The sequence below is a fragment of the Chiloscyllium punctatum genome, chromosome 5, assembly GCF_047496795.1.
Source record: "Chiloscyllium punctatum isolate Juve2018m chromosome 5, sChiPun1.3, whole genome shotgun sequence".
NCBI lineage: Eukaryota > Metazoa > Chordata > Chondrichthyes > Orectolobiformes > Hemiscylliidae > Chiloscyllium > Chiloscyllium punctatum.
The window spans coordinates 90,009,159-90,030,007 of record NC_092743.1 but is presented as its reverse complement, the minus strand read 5'-3'; the positions used below and the strand labels follow the sequence as shown (position 1 = coordinate 90,030,007).

The window sequence follows — 20,849 nt, the reverse complement described above, 5'->3', positions numbered from 1 at the left end:
GTGCTGTGGTCTAGAGGGGCCTTTAAAAATGGGGAGATTAAAAGCACTAGTAGCTGTAGAAGACAAGATGCTGTGTTTAGCAGCCAAGAATAGGAGTCTAAAGGCTGAGATGCCAAACCAGTACCAGGTTAAAGACATCTCAGTGCTGGAGAGAAATGTGCAATGGGAGGAGGATGATCATGGTCCCCATGGATACCAATGATGTAGTGAAGTTTAGTAAAGAGGTTCAACTATAGAGTCAGAGTCAGAGATGTACAGTATGGAAACAGATCCTTCTGCCCAACACGTCCATGCGGAGCAGATATCTCAAGTTAATCTAGTCCCACTTGCTAGCACCCGGCCCATTCCCCTCCAAACCCTTCCTATTTATATACCCATCCAGATACCTGTTCAATGTTGCAATTGTACTAGCCTCCACTACATCCTCTGGCAACTCATTCCACACACATACCACCCTCTGCAAGAAAAAGTTGCCCCTTAGGTCTCTTTTATATCTTTCCCCTCTCACCCTAAACCTATGCTCTCTAGTTCTGGACTCCACTACCCCAGGGAAAAAAAACTGTCTATTTACCCTCTCCATGTCCCTCATGATTTTTATAATATTCAATAAGGTCACCTCTCAGCCTCTGACACTCCAGGCAAAACAGCCCAGCCTATTTAGCCTCACCCTATAGCTAAAATCCTCTGACCCGAGCAACATGCTGTAAGTGTTTTCTGAACTCTTTCAAGTTTTACAACACCACTCCAATGGGAAGGAGACCTGAATTGCATGCAGAAATCCAGAAGTGACCTAACCAATGTCCTATACAGCTGCAACATGACCTTCCAACTCCTACGCTCAATACGCTGACCAATAAAGGAAAGCATACCAAAAGCTTTCTTTACTATCCTATCTACCTGTGATTCTACTTTCAAGAAGTTATGAACCTGCGTTCCAAGGTCTCTTTGTTAAGTAACACTCCCTAGGACCTTACCATTAAGTGTATAAGTCCTGCTAAGATTTGCTTTCCTAAAATACAGCACCTCGCATTTATCTAAATTAAACTCCATCGGCCACGCCTCAGCCCACTGGTCCATCTGATCAAGATCCTGTTGTAATCTGAGGTAACCCTCTTCGCTGTCCACTACACCTCCAATTTTGGTGTCATCTGCAAGCTTACTAACTGTACCTCTTATGCTCACATCCAAGTCATGTATATAAATGATGAAAAGTAGTGGACCCAGCACTGATCCTTGTGGCACTCCACTGGTCACAGGCCTCCAGTCCGAAAAACAACACACCACCACCACCCTCTGTCTTCTATCTTTGAGCCAGTTTTGTATCCAAATAGCTAGTTCTCCCAATATTCCACAAGCCTTGCTAACCAGTCTCCCATGGGGAACCTTGTCGAATGCCCTACTGATGCCCATATAGATCACATGCACTGCTCCGCCCTGGTCAATCCTCTTTGTTAAGTCTTCGAAAAACTCAATCAATTCGACTCAATCAACAACTTGCCCACCACCGACGTCAGGCCCACAGGACTATAGTTCTCTGGCTTATCCTTACCATCTTTCTTAAATAGTGGCACCACGTTAGTCAACCTCCAGTCTTTCAGCACCTCACGTGTGACTATCAATGATACAAAATGTTGTAGGACTATGAGCAGCGAGGTGCCTAATTGAAAGGCAGAACCACAATGGTAAAAATCTCTGGGTTACTATCGGAGCCATAAACAAATTAATATGAGGTTAATGAGATCAAATAATTGAATGTGCAGATCAAAGATTGGAGTTGGAGAAACTAGTTTTTATTTATGGTGCACTGGCATAAGTCGGGCATAAGAAAGAGGAAGCTGTACCACAGAGATGAACTTCACATAAGCTATGCTGCAACCAGTACCCTGCCAAATGATATAACTAAGGGAGCAGAGAGGGTTTAAAACAAAATAATTAAGTGGGGAAATGGGGACACACAAGGGAAGATCTGGAAAGTCAAAGGAAAAGGGCAACTTGTAATGCAGGGCAGCCATAAATATATCGGCAATCTGTGTGTCAGGAAGGCAACAAGCACGCAAACACAAAAATGCACTGTCAAATAAGATCAGGGTTTGGAAAATGTTAAAAAGACACAACGAGAAGCTCTCTGAATACTCTCAGCATTCAGTAGTGTGGAAGAGCAGAGGGATCTTGGTGTCCATGTACACAGATCTCTGAAAGTTGCCACCCAGGTAAATAGTGCAGTGAAGAAGGCATATGGCGTACTGGCTTTTATTGGTAGAGGAATTGAGTTCCGGAGTCCTGAGGTCATGCTGCAGTTGTATAGGACTCTGGTGCGGCCGCATCTGGAATATCGTGTGCAGTTTTGGTCGCCATACTATAGGAAGGATGTGGAGGCACTGGAACGGGTGCAGAGGAAGTTTACCAGGATGTTGCCTGGTATGGTAGGAAGATCCTATGAGGAAAGGCTGAGGCACTTGGGGTTGTTTTCATTGGAGAAAAGAAGGTTTAGGGGTGATTTGATAGAGGTGTACAAGATGATTAGGGGGTTAGATAGGGTTGACAGTGAGAACCTTTTTCCACGTATGGAGTCAGCTATTACAAGGGGGCATAGCTTTAAATTAAGGGGGGGTAGATATAGGACTGATGTTAGGGGTAGGATCTTCACTCAGCGAGTCGTAAGTTCATGGAATGCCCTGCCAGTAGCAGTAGTGGACTCTCCCTCTTTATGGGTATTTAAGCGGACATTGGATAGGTATATGGAGGATAGTGGGTTAGTGTAGGTTAGGTGGGCTTTGATCGGTGCAACATCGAGGGCCGAAGGGCCTGTACTGCGCTGTATTCTTCTATGTTCTATGTTCTATGTTCTATAAAATAGATGACTTGATAGCGCAAACAGAAATTAATAGGATATCACAACCAATACAGAGATATGGTTACAGGGTGAGACTTAAGTAATACAGCTTTTAGATGGACAGGAAGAAAAGGGAAAAGGTTGTGGGTACATCATTTAATAAAGGGAGTAGTGAGGAATAATCTTACTCCCAAGATCAAATACAAAATCAGTTTGGTTGGAGATAAAAAAGTTAACAGGTATGAATCCCTGGTGGGATGCTTAGTTCTGCAGAACTAAGTATAAGTCAAGTAAAAACAGTGATTCATAAAAAAGGTGGTGCAATATTCATGGGCAATCATAATCTTTATGTAGATCAGGCATATCAAATTATAACAAATCTGGAGAATGGGTTCATGGAGCATATTCAGGACAGTTTCTTCCAACAATGCATTCTAAAAACCAAGGAATACACTGTATTAGACCTAATAATACATATTGAAACATAATTATTTTATTTCACAATAAAGGATCCTCTACGTATTAGGAATCATACATAAAGAATTTCACATTCCATTTCACTACATGAAATCTGGGTCTAAAATTATGGTCTTAAATTTAAATAAAGCCATTACAGATGCAAGCATATGAATACAAGCTGTCTAAAGTGCTGGGAACCTAGGCTAAAAGATAAAATGGTAGAGAAGCAGTAGCAAACATTTCTTGAAATAATTATTAACTCTCAACAACGATATATTCCATTTAGAAAGAAATACTGCGTGGATGATACATCACCCACAGCATGCAAAGCAAGTATATCAAATTGAAAAGGCTCATAACGCTGCAAAGATTAGTGATAGCCCAGAAGATTGAACTTTATGGGCCAAAACGGGATGTCGAAAAAGACAGGGAAAATTAAGAGTATGAGAGAAACCTAATAAACGTGGTAAGAACAAACAGGGGGAAAACAGCAAAAAAATGGCAGAGATTTTGAATATCTATTTTGGATCTGTATTCACAATAGGCCATTTTTTGGGAATACTGCATGCAATTCTGATATCCATACTATAGGAAGGATGTTGTAAAATTTGAACGAGTTCAGAAAACATTTACAAGGATATTGCCAGGGTTGTTAGGTTTGAACTACAGGGAGCAGCTGAATAGACTGTGGCTATTTTCCCTGGAGCATCGGAGGCGGAGGGGTGACCTTAGAGGTTTATAAAAGCACAAGGGGCATGGATACGGTAAATAGACGAGGTTTCCCCCTGGGGAGGGCAGTCCAAAACTAGACGATATAGGTTTAAGGTGGGAGGGAAAAAATTTAAAAGGGACCTAAGGAGCAACTTTTTCATACAGTAGGTGGTGAATGTATGAGCTGCCAAAGGAAGTGATGGAGGCTTTTTTTTATTTATTCATTCACAAGATAAGGGCATTATTGGCTTTGCAACCATTTATTGCCCATCCTTAATTGCCAGAGGACAGATAAGTGTCAACCACATTGCTGTAGGTCTAGTACAGGCTTTTCCTTCCCTAAAGAACATTAGTAAACTAGATAGATTTTTCCTGACAATCAGCAATGGATTCATGGTCATTATTAGACTCTTAATTCGAGATATTAATCAAATGTAATTCCACCATCTGTTGTGGCAGGATTCAAACTCAGGTGCATGAGGTGTTATTATTGGATTAACAGTCCAGCGATAATGCCACTAGGCAGTCACCTCTTCACTGGTACAATTACAACATTTAAAAGGCATCTAGATGGGTATATGAATAGGAAGGGTTTAGAAGTATATGGGCGAAATATTGGTAAATGGGACTAGACTATTTTAGAATATCTGGTCAGCATGGATGAGTTGCACCAGAGGGTCTGTTTCCATGCTGCATGACTCCAAGACTCAGTGATAACAGAGTGGATGAATGGTAATAATCTTTCAACATTCTCAAGAAGCTGGAAAGTTCACAAAAAAAACTTAGAAAACTGTAACCGTAACACCTCTTTTCAAGAAAGGAGTGAGTCAGAAAGGAAACTACATTAGTTAGCCTAAAAACTCTCATTTGCATAACGCTTGAATCTATTGTCGAGTTAGTAGAATATTTGGCAAATCATAATAGAATCAAGGGTCAACACGGTTTTGTGAAAGGGGAATCAGGTTTGATCAATTTAGACAATTGTGACAGTATGACAATGTTGATTAAATTCCAAGGTTAGATATAACACTAAGGTTATAAGCAGCTTGACAAGGTCAGTGGCAACCAAGATGTGTTTGTGGTCAGGACCAAAGACAAAAGCTTCAGTTCTCCCAAAACTTAATTGAAAGACATTTTGCGTCTGTTACTGGATGTCAGATATGTGATCTGTTTTCTTTCTAAAAAAAAATTACAGGTTATCATCTGTAAGCATGAGTTTTTATCTCCAGATTTCTCAATTTTCTGAAAATTAAACCAGGGCAATGCTCAAAGAACTTGATCACAATGGCAAGAAACCTAATTTACCAGTATCAGTTACAAATACAACAAACATTGATGCATGATGATAGAATTCCGTACCTGTTACAAAACACTCCAACAAATACCAAATAAATAAGCATCTATAACTTTTATAACCCCACACCACTTACCTCCACTGGCTAAAAGGTTCTCTTGTACTTTGTCCCTACTGTCTTCCAACACATCAGCCATGTACTGGGCTACCTTCTTCACAACACTGAAAAATAAGGCCACAACTAAAAGGTTACACATTTAACCAATATATCTCAACATAATAAAATAAAGCATCTTTTTCCAGTCAGTCATGTACTGAAATACTAAAGCATTTTAGATAAAGTAGTACCTAACAGACTAGGCAGAGGGGACAAATGTATATGCTTCACCAAAATTGAATTCAAGAAATTCAATCAATCATTCATAAGCTAACATCCAAAGTTTGCTACAGATTATTACAAAAATTCATCCAGTTCACTTACGCCCTCCAGTGACATACATTGTCTGACCAATGTGTGACTGTGATCCATACAGCAAAATTGGCTCTTCATGCCCTCCTTAACAAAACAAAACTTAGTTCTACAAGCAATAACACTTGTTACCTTCCATGGATAACTAATATCAGGTAATAAATGTCAATAGACAAAAGAAAAAATACATGTGACAAATCTTTTGGTTTACAAATTTCTTGTGAAAATATGAAGTTTTGGACTGAAATACTAGAATTTGAGCTGAGATTGTCCAAAGTCACTCAATATCAAGGAATACAATTTGATCAGGTTGAATGACTTTAAATCTGAATCTGGGAGTCAAAGAACAATGGACCAAGCAATTCTTCAAAAGGTGAAGCTTACATGCCTACAGAATGCTGTGCTTTTGGCGATGATCTTTGCATCCTCACTGTCCATTGGACGAGTGCCAGATGACAGGTGGGTGGCAAATGCTATTCCCCAGTTCAAGAAAGGGAATAGTGATAATTCTGGGAATTACAGACCAGTCAGTCTTACATCTGTGGTAGGCAAATTATTGGAGAGTATCCTGACAGACAGGGTTTATGATTACTTGGAAAAGGATCGTTTGATTAGATAGTTAGCATGGCTTTGAGAGGGGCAGGTCATGCCTCACAAGCCTAACTGAATTTATTGAAGATGTGATAAAACACATTGATGAAGGTAGAGCAGTGGATGTGCTGTACATGATTTTAGCAAGGCTAAATAAGGTTCCCTATGGTAGGTTCATTCAGGAAGGAAGGAGGCTTGGAATACAGGTCTGGCTGGGCCATAGAATTCAGGAGGGTGGTAATAGATGGAAAGTATTCAGCCTGGAGTTGGTGACCAGTAGTGTTCCATAGGGATCTGCTGTGGGACCTCTGCTCTTTGTGATTTTTATAAATGACTTAGAAGTGGAAGGGTGGGTCTGCAAGTTTGCCAATGACATGAACGCTGATGGAGTGGTGAATACTGTGGAGGGCTGTTGCAGATTGCAATGGGACATTGACAGAATGCAAAACTAGATGATTGAGAAATGGCAGATGGAATTCAACCTGGCGAAGTGTGAAGTGATTCATTTTGCAAGGTAAAATTTGAACAGAATATAAGGTTAAAAGCAGGATTCTTTGTGGAGTGTGGAGGATCAGAGGGATCTTGGGGTCCATGTCCACAGATCCTTCAAAGTTGCCACCCAAGTTAATAAGCTTTTTAAGAAGGTTTTTGGATCAGAGTGGTGCTGGAAAAGCAGAGCAGGTCAGGCAGCATCTGAGGGGCAGGAAAATCGACGTTTCAGGCAAAAGCCCTTCATCGGGAATAGAGGCGGGAAGCCTCCAGGTTCTCGCCTGCCTCTATTCCCGATGAAGGGCTTTTGCCCAAAACGTAAATTTTCCTGCTCCTCAGATGCTACCTGACCTGCTCTGCTTTTCTAGCACCACTCTGATCTAAACTCTGGTTTCCAGCATCTGCAGTCCTCACCTTTGCCTTTTTAAGGTGGTGTATGGTATGTCAACTTTCATTAGCAGAGGGATTAAGTTTAAGAACAAGGTTATGCTGCAGCTCTACAAAGCCCTGGTTAGACATTTGGAATATTGGGTTCAGTTCTGATTGCCTCATTACAGGAACAATATGGAAGCTTGAGAGAGGGTGAAGAGGAGATTTACCAGGATGCTGCCTGGACTGGAGGGCAGGACTTATGAAGAAAGTTTGAGGGAGCTAGGGCAGCGAAAAAGGATGAGAGGTGACTTGATAGAGATGCACAAGATGGTGAGGGGCATAGAAAGAGTGAATAGTCGGAGACTCTTTTCCAGGACTGAAATGGCTATCACAAGGGGGCATGATTTTAAAGTGATTGGAGGAAGGTTTAGGGGAGATGTCAGAGGCACAACATCGAGGGCCGACAGAACAGTTCAGCACAGTACTAGCCTATGTTAAAAAGAATTTCCACCCAACACAACTGAATAATTCTCACTAGGCAATTCAAGATTGCATGAAGATTAATATTGATTGCTACAATCATAGGTTAACAAAAAACTCAAGTCAAAACATCTTCACGTGTTAGTTCATTTTATATTCTGAGTTTTGGTTTGTTCAAATTTATTCCATACTCTAAGCTCGCTATGTTTGTTTGCCAGCTACCCCGCCCACCACATGAAAGAAGTGGCTTCCCTCGATGTGTACAATATACTTAATTTAAAAGCTAGCAAAATCTAAAAAGATGTAAGCAACTTTTACTTGGATCACACGATATAAAAAACCTGTCAGATTCCACAACCACCTCATTTTTTTTTAAACAATGATTTCACACCTAAATGTCAATTTTCAATGAACCGAATGGGATTGTATTGAAGGAAATAATGCATTCAACTATTTTGACTCGTGAAGATATGAAACTTTCCAAGTAACCATTCATTTCAGTAACCAAAGGGACCACAAATTGGATCCAGTAAATACTAACACTATAATGCAACAAAATATGGCTAGGCACTAACTGCACACAAGATTAGTAGCTCGAGTAGAAAATTAGAAATACAAGCTGACTCAAAATTTACAAGCTACTGGATTTCCAAATCTGACCCAAATGGCGTACACATGATGTCTAAAGCTAATCATTCCTGAACAGAGGAAGGATGAGAAAGAGGGCAAACTGGACTGCGCAAAGTTAATGTCAATTGTGGCACAAAAACAGAAGGAATGAAACAATGGATTTGGTAGCAAGAAATAAATGACAAGAAAATTAACTTTACAATCTGATTCGTTAGTCCAACAATTCAACACCTTTAGGAATGGGATTCTGCATTCAATTGTATGCCAGAGAGAATTATTGCCAATCATCAAATCATAAATTTCCATCAACAGATTTAACTTTCCATGGCAATTAATGTTCCCCTATGACGGAGCAAATAAGGACTACAGATGCTGGAGATGAGAATCAAAAAATGCAACACTGGGAAAGCAAAGCGGGCAGACAGCATCCGAGGAGCTGCCTTTATCTGTTCCATAAGCCCCCCAACCTGCCCAGCTACCTCACCCCCACCCAATTTAAATCTCGGCCCCCTTCCCCTTTCCACACGCTCGATGAAGGGCTTATGTCCAAAATGTCAGATGTTGCCTGACCTGCTGTGCTTTTCCAGCACCACACTTTTCAAATCTGTTCTCTTACATCATCATAGTTGCATTTCCATACAATGCTGTGTTTTTGAAAATTGTGCAATAGAACTAATGGGGCTGATGGGAAAAACAGGGTTGGGACAAAGCACAATCTAAGTAAAATTTGACCTGTTAAATGGTACTGTATAGTACAATTCATCACAATCTTGAACTGAGTACTCTTGAATGGCATCTATACCTGCTGGCAGCACTGAATGTGCCAACCACCTTTTTCTCCCTTAACAACTATGTGCAGAGTTTCCTAACTCTGACCACCCTGAGCAGCTGACTAACCATGTCCAAGCCCCCGTACTGGAATTTTGTTTTGCAGTTAGTTACTATAGTGATTAGCCATTGAAACAATTTACATGCGTCTGCAAATATTCTTTAACATCTAAACATTTATTTAAATGAGACAAAAAAGCTCTTAATACATAAAACACAGCCAAGTTTCAAACTATTCAAATGCTGTCCTTTTACTGTTAGTCAATTCCAATGAAATTTCACTCTTATTTCAACTCTAAATTAAACAGATTGCTCCCAGCTTTTTGTTTTCAAGTTGTAGAGACATTTTCATGATGCTTTTCCAAGTTCCCTAGCACAAACATTTCACAATACCTTTCATGAAGCTCCTCACGAGAAAACACACAAGCCAACCGATCACGCGATGCTAACGCGGAGTCCAGTCCTCCGGCACCACGACATCGAGTGCCAGGGATGGGAATCGCGTAACAGTGAACGGCAATGCACTTTATAAAAGAAAGTCAGCAATTCATAAATCACGTTTAATAAATGAGTGTTTATAGAACTACTGTAATGTGGTAGTTAAATGCAGTCACTCAAGTCAACATGCTTTTCATAAGTGACGAGCGCAATGCTATAACTACAAAACTAACATCAAAGCAGATTAAATTGGCCTTCATTTGTGGGGATTCACAATTCATAGGGTATCACCTCTAGGCAATAGGTTGCTGGTCCATCGGCACATGAGCAATGGCATGTATCGTTTACACATGTTTTCATCATTGAAGTTTAGGCTAATATTAAAAAGGGTTGTACTTAAAAAGCTTGAGTCACTAGAGTCACTCTGAAGTAGTCCAAACTTGAGTTAGTCAGCAACTCTTAGTTCAGACAAATCTAAGTTTCAAAGTTTGCAAATAAAATTGAAGGTTTATGCTGTTGCACCAACATATCCCTAGCACTGCCTGTGTGTTTGTTGCACTTCTTTGAACTGTGACAATTACTGAGCAGTCTGTTCTCCGGCCAGTTTGCTATAGTCGTGATCCAATAAATCCTTAGTCTTTCACATGTTATAATCCTCTGGAGACCAATAGCCCTTTAAGAGAGTTGGATTTCCCTAACAACTAGGGCAAAGAACCTGAAAACAAGACCTGACATCAAGGCTTTAGTGAATAAGCTACAAATAAACATGGATCGAATATTAACAAACAGGCAACTAATATCAAACTGACCACACCTGTATCCATGCTAATATCACTGCAACACCAAGAGCTTTTATCATGTGCAGTAGCAATCCAATTAATACATTTCTTCCAAAACCATCACTCAACACACTCTTGCACATAACTCAAGCTCACTTACAACTCTCCAGCACAGGTCACCTTTTCTCTACTACGTCAGGTCAAAAGTGCCAATGTCCTTTAACAATTTATCCGATGCTCCCAAATTTTTCCAGATACAAGTACCAACAGTGAGGCCTACCTCAATGAAGCCCCCTCACCCTCAGACAACATTTTTGGAAATCCAAAATTTCAGAGATTCCTATACCTAAACTCTAAATAGTTTAGGTGGTTCTGGTAAATGTTTTACTTTGTAAAGAATTTGAATGTTTCTCGACACACGAATACCTGTCCTAGGAAGGTCCAATGCTTCTCCTACCTGCATGCCCAAAGCAGCTTTCCTGTCTTTTGTAAGACACATGAAAGGTGTGAAATCTGCTACTTGATACCTCATGTTTCTATTCGAGTTTCCCATCCCAATGCAAACAGAACTGAAGTGTTCATTAGGAATTCCAATTGCAACACTTTCAGAATTGGTTTTCACTTGTAATTTAAAGAAACATTTCAAAACAATTGCACTACAAAGCTCAGCATTCACAAAACACATTCCTGCAAAGTGATGATGTCAACTAATTAGTTATGCACACACACTCAGACTACCCACTTGGCATTCCCAAGACCATCATCCTCGCCTCCTTGCTGTTGTAATTATCTGCATACTATCATGGCCTACAAATGAGCAAATCCCACTGTATCTCCCAATAAGTTCCCACACCCAAAATTCAACAGCACATCTCAGAACAACCTCCACTGCATTAGACAACCTTCAATTTCATGGCGACAAAGCAGCATCTGAACAGCCACTTCCTCCTAGTGAGTGGAATTTTAAGCAACTTCCCCAACCCATCCCTTCCATCCATGAGGATTTCCAACTGCTCACCACATTAAAAACATCAATTGCCCCCTTTTAGCTCTTTGTTTCCAAACTGAGCATATCAGGCTTCCTACACATTCACTAAACTACTTTTGAAAACTTACTCGAGTTTCACACTCATCAATTCGCCAGGTATTTTCCAATAATCTCAGTCCATCTCAATAGTCCCACTAAAAAAGGCACACCTAGTTTTGTCTCTCCACGTGCAGCACAAAAGGAAGATTGACCAACGCTTTAAGAACTGGATGCTGCAATAAAAGCAATAGAAAATATAATAGTGCTACCACTGTTGCATGAATCTATGAAGAATGATATTTCACTGTTAGCTTCTCTGTTCACACTTCCATTTTCAGAGAGTAAATTCAAAACAAATCAAAATATTTCACAGAACAAATTCTAAAACTACAGAACAGATCCCCAAGGAGAAGTGAAAGTGTTGATTCATCCAAATACCAATTAGATGGATCTTTCACAAGATAATATTTTGAAAGATTTATCTGATCAATGTGAAACATGAATGAAGTGACTTCAGTGCCAAAAGCTTTCCACCACTGGGAGCTTACTCATCTCATATCTAGTTTGATGTAAATTAATTAATAGAGTGAGTGCTGTGACTCAATTAATGCTGTATAATATCAGATTAATAGAAGATGAATTAGATGTACCAAGGTCTATTTTCATCCTGCCAATTTTAGATTTAATTTAATTTATTGTAGACACATCGCAGGTAGAAAGGATAGTGAAGAAGGCGTTTGATATTCTTTCCTTTATTGGTCAGAGTATTGAGTACAGGGGTTTGGAGGTCATGTTGCAGCTGTAAAGGACATTGGTTAGGTTAGGCCACTGTTGGAGTATTGAGTGCAATTCTGGTCTCCTTCCTATCGGAAAGATGTTGTGTAACTTGAAAGGGTTCAGAAAAGATTTACAAGGATGTTGCCAAGGTTGGAGGATCTGAGCTACAGGGAGAGGCTGAACAGACTAGGGCTGTTTTCCCTAAAGCGTCGGAGGCTGAGGGGTGACCTTATAGAGGTTCACGAAATTATGAGGGGCATGGATAGGATAAATAGGCAAAGTCTTTTCCCTGGGGTAGGGAGTCCAGAACTACAGGGGATATGGTTTAGGGAGAGAGGGGAAAGATATAAAAGAGATCTAAGGGGCAATGTTTTCACGCAGAGGGTGGTACATGTATGGAATGAGCTGCCAGAGGATGTGGTGGAGGCTGTACAACTGCAATATTTATGAGGCATATGGATGGGTATATGAATAGGAAGGGTTTGCAGTGATATGGGCCGGGTGCTGGCAGGTGGGACTAGATTGGGTTGGGATATCTGGTCGGCATGGACGGGTTGGACCGAAGGGTCTGTTTCCATGCTGTACCTCTCTATAACTCTATGTAACTAAGTACAGTGAAAAGTTTTGTTTTGAGATATTACAGGCTTTCATAGTAAACAAGGACATACAGATCATAGGATGCTTAGACAGAGCAATGTACACAAGCTAACAGCTGCACAAGAAGTGCACAAAGCAAGATAACAAAGCAAGACAACATTTTATGGAGTTAGAGGTCCATTCAGCAGTCTAACAATAGTGGGAAAGAAGCTGTTCTTGAATCTGTTGGTGCGTATGTTAAAGCTTCTGTATCTTCTGCCTGACAGAAGTGGTTGGGAGAGAGTATTACCAGGATGGAAGGGGTCTTTGATGATGCTGGCAGCCTTTCTGCAGCAATGAGAAGTGTAAATGAACTCCATGGACGGAAAGGCGACTTGCATGATGGTCTGGGCATACAATTTTAGATTAAATTAAATTAGATTCCCCTACAGTGTGGAAACAGGTCCTTTGGCCCAACAAGTCCACATCGTCCCTCCGAAGAGTAACCCACTTCCCTCTGAACAATACACCTAACATTATGCGCAACTTAGCATGGCTAATTTACCTAACCTGCACAGGTTTGGACTGCGGGATGAAACCAGTGTACCCGGAGGAAACCTACGCAGACACGGGAAGAATGTGCAAATTCCACACAGACATTTACCAAAGACTGGAATCGAACCGGAGTCCCTGGTGCTGTGAAGCAGCAGTGCTAACCACTGAGCCACCATGCCGCCGTATTTCTGTAGTTACTTGCAGTCCTTGGCAGAACTGTTGCCGTACCAGGCCATTATGCACCTGGATAGAAAGATGTGGTATATCTGTACAAGTTAGTGAGGACATGCTGAATTTCCTAAGCTACCTGAGGAAGACGAGACTTTTTTGGGTCATATCCTACATGGGAGGTCCAGGACAGATCATTGGTTATCGTCACTCCTCAACCCTCTCCACCTCAGCTGTTAATGCAGATAGGGGAAGATCGAGAGAGAAAGAATGAGCGAGAGAGAAAGAGCGAGCTCTTGGACATCTCACCCCAGTTGATAGGCTTGTAAGCAGAGAACTCTCTCTGTACTTCCAAATTCTCTCAGATGTGCTATCGTACAAACTAAAGTAAACATGGTTTTCTCTGGCTGCAGCTAGTCACTGGTTCCTAATTGTGTGACATACCGTCCATGCTAGCTCCCTGTACAGCTGCGACCTCGGTTCAGCACATTCTCTCTCTCTCTCTCTCTCTGTCTTCATTGTACCAGATACCAAGCCTTCTATCTCCTTTCTGTATTCTGACTCATCATTGTTTGACCAGTCTACCATGGTGATGTCATCTGCAAACTTGCAGATGGCATTCATATGGAATTTGGCTTCATAGTCATGGGTGTACAGGGAGTACAGTAATGGGCTGAGTATGCATCCTTGCGGAGCACCAGTGTTGAGAATTATTGTGGAGGAGGTGCTGTTGTCTGTTTTCACTGATTGTGGTCTGTGGGTCAGAAAGCTGAGGATCCAGTTGCAGAAGGTGGAGCCAAGACCCAGGTATTGGAGCTTTCAGATGGTCTTGTAGGGATTACGGTGTTGAAGACAGATCTGCAGTCAACGAGTAGGAGGCTGATGCAGGTGTCCATGTTATTCAGATATTCCAGGGATGATTGTAGGGTTAGGGAAATGGCACCTGCTGTGGACCTTTCTTGCCAAATTTCAGGGAATCAAGGCAGGCTGGGAAGCTAGAGTTGATGTGGGCTTTTGCCAGCCTCTTGAAGCACTTCATGATTATAGAAGTCACAGCCACTGAGCAATAGTCATTAAGGCATGTTGCATATGTTCTGTTGAGTACCTTTTCTTTACTTCGGAGTATTTTACTTAGCTTTTTCAGAGAATCATAGCCTCCCTACAGTGTGGAAACACGCCCTTCCGCCCAACAAGTCCACACCAACCCTCTGAAGAGTAACCCACCCAGATCTATTCTCCTACATTTACCCCTGACTAATGCACCACACTAATTCATCTCTGAACACCACTATGGGACAAGTTAGCTTGGCCAATTCACCCTAACCTGCACATCTTTGAACTGTGGGAGGAAACCCACAAACACAGGGAGAACATACAAACTCCACAGAGACAGCCACTTAGAGGGTGGAATCGAACCCTGGTCCCTGGTGTGAGGCAGCGGTGCTCACTACTGAGTCACAGTGCCGACCATGAGCCAACGTGGGGTTGGTGAGAGAGGGTGGTGCCTTCCAGCAACAAACAAAAGTTCACAGACTCTCCAACTGCACCCACTGTCAGAACGGGCAGGAGGTTCAATCCTGAGGGTGACCCACAGCACAGTCACCGATGGAATCCAATTGTTGGGAGCACTGGTGCCTCCAAAAGCTGCTGGAAAACGTGAACCTCTGCCCACACTCTGAGCAGGTGAATGGCCTTTCCCCGGTGCAGACCTGCTGGTGTCTCAGGAGAGCAGAGACCTGGGTGAAGGCCTTCCCACTTGGGGTAGCTGAAGGGCTTCTCCCTGGTTTGGACCTGCCAGTGAGTCAGCAGATTGGGGGAGCATTTAAAGCCCTTCCCACACACAGCCCAAGAGAATGCCCTCTTCCCCAGTGTGGACCCACTAGTGCCCTCACAGTTTGGAGGAATCGCTAAAGCCCTTCCCACACTTGGGGCAGCTGAAGGGCCTCTCCCCCATGTGGACCCGCCGGTGAGTCAGCAGGTCATAGGAGCAGTTAAAGCCCTTCCTGCACTCATGGCAGGAGAACAACCTCTCCCTGGTGTGGACCCACCACTGCCTCAGCGGGTCGGAGGAATGCTGAAGGCCTTCCCTCACTCGGAGCAACTGAAGGGCCTCGCTCCCATGTGGACCCGCTGGTGGGTCAGCAGGTCAGAGGATTTGCTGAAGGTCTTCCTGCATTCAGAACAGGGGAAGGGCCTCAAAAGTTTTGAGGCGATCATAACTTCTTCCTATCTTGCTTTCAGTCATGTTACTTCAAATTTCAGTTTCTCTTTGCATTCATCTTTAGCAAAATTTGATACATGTCCTCAGTCAGTCCTAAAAAAAGGGATATTTTTCCCCAAGAATAGAAACAAAAATAGCTGGAGAAACTTAACAGGTCTGGCAGTGTGGTTGGAGTGATCTCTCCACCGAATGTTGCCCCAGACCTGAGTTTCTCCAACACGTTTAATTTTAGAGTTCCAGTACTTTGTTTCCCTTCCAATTGTTATTTTCCATTCTCATATGTAGGTAGGTACACTTGTATTTTTCATTTTCCGTTCTTATCTTTGTCCTTAATTCACCTTGTATTAAATCATGCTCTGAAACCCAAATTAGGCTTGGAAATGGAACTCAGTATGCAGTTCAAATAGAAATTTCAAGTATTAATTCAACAAGTTTAAACACAAATATTTGATTATTAAAACTAAAATTTTAAAAATCCCTTTGGTTGATGTGAAAGTAATTACTTTCATTAGGAATCACACTATAGTCTTCAACAAAGTAAGTAGAAACATATTCAAAGTTTACATGTTCCCTTCGATATCCAACAATAAAAGCCAGATTTCAAGGCATCTTGCCCATGCCACAGTAAATGCAGCATCATTTTCAAAGTGGAGCGATTCTTGGCACAGTTGGGGATAATTCTCTTGCTGTTCTCTAGTGTCAGTTTCACAACTTCATCCGTAAGATAACTCCAACAGCGCCAAGAGTTGTCAGACAAGGTTTTTATGCTGAAAACTGGAACTGACTTTAAATCCATAGCCTGATACAGACAAGAGCACTACTAACTGAGTCACATCTAACATTGTCAATCATTTCTCCTGCAAGTAACAGATGATCACTTCAACAACAAAGGAAGATTTTGGTTAACAAGGTTAAACATTATAAATCAGAAGTATTTCCTGGAATATGTGGGGAATGAGTGGGATAATGGTGAGCTAAATCTGCTGGTTGTATGAGAAGTACTCACTGCGATTGGGAGAACCTGACTTGTCCCTGCCACAAGATGAACATGAAATTTTAAAATCAAATGGCTAAGACCACTCATAAGTATTGGTATACATGACCATAATAGGGGATTCTATCTTTATAGATAAAGAAATTTGAACTAGCTCTAATAAAGCATTTGATTCATAATTTCCTTCCAACATGTAATACAAGAAAAGTCCCAGTTATCCATAATTCAGAATTCTCATGCACCAACATCGGAGATTCAAAAGAGAACTTCTGAGTTGTTGAAAACCAGTTATTAAAGATTTTGCCATATATTTTTGCACCTATCACCCAGTTACCCTCAGCCATTTTTTAATCTTATCTTAATATGCTATCCCAAGGTTTATACCATGGAACCTCAACTATATAATGTAATACATCACAAATAAAACCAAAATCTCTCAATGTTGTGGATCTGTTCACCGAACTGGGAATTTGTGTTGCAGATGTTTCGTCCCCTGTCTAGGTGATATCCTCAGTGCTTGGGAGCCTCCTGTGAAGCGCTTCTGTGATGCTTCCTCCGGCATTTATAGTGATTTGTATCTGCCGCTTCCAGTTGTCAGTTCCAGCTGTCCGCTGCAGGGGCCGGTATATTGGGTCCAGGTCGATGGTGTTTATTGATTGAATCTGTGGATGAATGCCATGCCTCGAGGAATTCCCTGGCTGTTCTGTTTGGCTTATCCTAGAATAGTAGTGTTGTCCCAGTCGAACTCATGTTGCTTGTCATCTGAGTGTGTGGCTACTAAGGATAGCTGGTCGTGTCGTTTCGTGGCTAGTTGGTGTTCATGAATGCGGATCGTTAGCTGTCTTCCTGTTTATCCTATGTAGTGTTTTGTGCAGTCCTTGCATGGGATTTTGTACACTACATTGGTTTTGCTCATGCTGGGTATCGGGTCCTTCGTCCTGGTGAGTTGTTGTCTGAGTGTGGCCGTTGGTTTGTGTGCTGTTATGAGTTCTAGTGGTCGCAGTAATCTGGCTGTCAGTTCGGAAATGCTCTTGATGTATGGTAGTGTGGTTAGTCCTTTAGGGTTGCGGCATGCCCTCGTTCCGTTGTCTTTCCCTTAGGCATCTGTTGATGAAATTGCGAGGGTATCCGTTTTTGGCAAATACATTGTAGAGGTGTTCTTCTTCCTCTTTTTGCAGTTCTGGTGTACTGCAGTGTGTTGTGGCCCTTTTGAATAGTGTCTTGATGCAACTTCTTTTGTTGCATCAAGACACTATTCAAAAGGGCCACAACACACTGCAGTACACCAGAACTGCAAAAAGAGGAAGAACAACACCTCTACAATGTATTCGCCAAAAACGGATACCCTCGCAATTTCATCAACAGATGCCTAAGGGAAAGACAACGGAACGAGGGCATGCCGCAACCCTAAAGGACTAACCACACTACCATACATCAAGAGCATTTCCGAACTGACAGCCAGATTACTGCGACCACTAGAACTCATAACAGCACACAAACCAACGGCCACACTCAGACAACAACTCACCAGGACGAAGGACCCGATACCCAGCATGAGCAAAACCAATGTAGTGTACAAAATCCCATGCAAGGACTGCACAAAACACTACATAGGATAAACAGGAAGACAGCTAACGATCCGCATTCATGAACACCAACTAGCCACGAAACGACACGACCAGCTATCCTTAGTAGCCACACACTCAGATGACAAGCAACATGAGTTCGACTGGGACAACACTACTATTCTAGGATAAGCCAAACAGAACAGCCAGGGAATTCCTCGAGGCATGGCATTCATCCACAGACTCAATCAATAAACACCATCGACCTGGACCCAATATACCGGCCCCTGCAGCGGACAGCTGGAACTGACAACTGGAAGCGGCAGATACAAATCACTATAAATGCCGGAGGAAACATCACAGAAGCGCTTCACAGGAGACTCCCAAGCACTGAGGATGTCACCTAGACAGGGGACGAAACGTCTGCAACACAAATTCCCAGCTCGGTGAACAGAACCACAAGAACGAGCACTTGAGCTACAAATCTTCTCACAAACTTTGAAAGTCTCTCAATATTTCACAGGTTTAAAATTTCTGCAAAACCTGAAAAGGATAAGTCATATATGATTTTGTAACAGAATAAATCAAAATTCATCACTTAGACCCTACAACTATATCAATCGATGGAATATATTGCAAACTAATCACCGAGGTAAATGTTTTTTTGGTATATAGCTAATTTTTAAACTAAGTCTCAGAGAAACAACTACCTCCATGAATACTGTTCCCTGCGCAGGTGTATTTTCTTTTACGCTACATCATAACAAAGCTGATACAGTTCTTCAGCCTCCAAACCAAGGTCACTTAAAAGACAATGCTTCTAAGATAGTTTTTCATAAACCACATGCAAACCGATTGCTTTTAAAGACTGACTAAGCAGTAGCTCATTTAGGATGATATCCATGCTCAAAAAGGGATAGCAATAATCATATACCTGTTATGATTTTCACAGTAACTGTAGAAGGTCACCGTAGCACCTATTAATTAACATGCAAAACATTGTGCATTTGTCTTAACAGAATACTCCAGAAATGGACAGACGACAAATATTGCAAGTTTAGTTTCAGAGACTGTAAAAAGTATTCAACGAACTTACCCCTCCACAAATGAGTCCAATTTGGCCAGCTCATCAGATAACCCCACTAAGACATCTAAAGTTCCAACCTAAGCCAAAAAATGCCAAGTTAATCCAATACAAAAATAAGTAAAAACATTTTCATTTAAGAACTAAAAAGCAAGTTGACTTTTTTTGAAGGATAATAATAACTTTGAAAGGGCAACATGGTGATTCAGTGGTTAGCACTCAGTGCCACGAATCTAAGTTCATATTCAACCTTGGATGACTGTGCAAACTTTGCACATTCTCCCCATGTCTACGCGGGTTTCCACTGGGTGCTTTGATTACCTCCCACAGTGCAAATATGTGCAGGTTAGTTAGATTGGCCATATTAAATTGCCGAGAATATTCAGCAATGTTCAGGGTTATGGGGACAGAGTAGGAAATGGGTCTGGGTGGGATGCCCTTCAGACAGTCGGTGTCAATTCGTTGGGTTTAATAGCCTGCTTCCAAACTGTAGGGATTGCATGTTTTCTCCACAATAAGAAAACTCTTCAATCATTGGAACATTTAATCATTTAAATATATGATTAACACTGCCAACAAGTAGAAGTAACTAGAAAGGGGAAATGATAGAATGCAAACCCATTACAAACATTATCTCTTCTAAGATAAGCATGTGGGCAACTCCAGAACAATGTGGAATGCACAAGGCATTGAAATAAAGCTGGCTGTTCAGAACTTCTATCAGAAGATTCTAACATATTGCTAATCATGACTGTTCATAACAATCATAATCATGACAATTTGACTGTTGAAATGGAGCTCCCTTTTGTTCACTTTGTCGGTCTCTTGCATCCACTTCCAGCAGTATGACTGATTGATAATTATGTGACACATACTCCCATTTCTGCACTATTGATCATGATAAGCAATATGTTAGAATCTTCTGATAGAAGTTCTGAACAGCCAGCTTTATTTCAATGCCTTGTGCATTCCACATTGTTCTGGAGTTGCCCACATGCTTATCTCAGAAGAGATAATGTTTGTAACGGGTTTGCATTCTATCATTTCCCCTTTCTAGTTACTTCTACTTGTTGGCAGTGTTAATCATATATTTAAATGATTAGATGTTCCAATGCTTGAAGCGTTTTCTTATTGTGGAGAAAACATTGCAACCCATGGGACAGGCAGTGAGAAATTGTTTTTCAGACATGCCTCCTATTGATTATTCTTCTATCTTAACCATCAGCTTAAAGCTACACTGACCAGTTTAAAGGTCCTAGGGTTCAATACACGGTCACGAGCACTATATGTTTCTCACTAAAAATTTGAAGTACAACCTTCAGCACTAATTATCCAATGCAAGCTAAAAGAAGTTTGGAATTACACAATTTTGATCCTGATTGTCCACCTGATCACACAACAATGCAACCTTGCTTGATGGTCACTTGAAGCTTCACTGCTTCTGTTCCGCTAGACCAGCCTCAAATACTTCAATCTGTTTTCTGCACAGCCATCATGCTGCACCTTCCA

General features: G+C 41.5%; 1 protein-coding gene across 3 annotated transcripts in view; it reads right to left on the bottom strand.

Moving 5' to 3' along the window:
- Positions 1-20,849, bottom strand: part of atp6v1c1a (ATPase H+ transporting V1 subunit C1a) — an 89,168-nt gene that overhangs the window by 50,550 nt on the left and 17,769 nt on the right. For all 3 annotated transcript variants that reach the window (XM_072570739.1, XM_072570738.1, XM_072570737.1), the window contains exons 3-4: positions 19,353-19,420; positions 5,434-5,519 (exon numbers count right to left, since the gene is read on the bottom strand). In XM_072570739.1, coding sequence (XP_072426840.1) covers positions 5,434-5,519; positions 19,353-19,420 — 154 coding nt within the window. The remainder of the gene's footprint in view (positions 1-5,433; positions 5,520-19,352; positions 19,421-20,849) is intronic.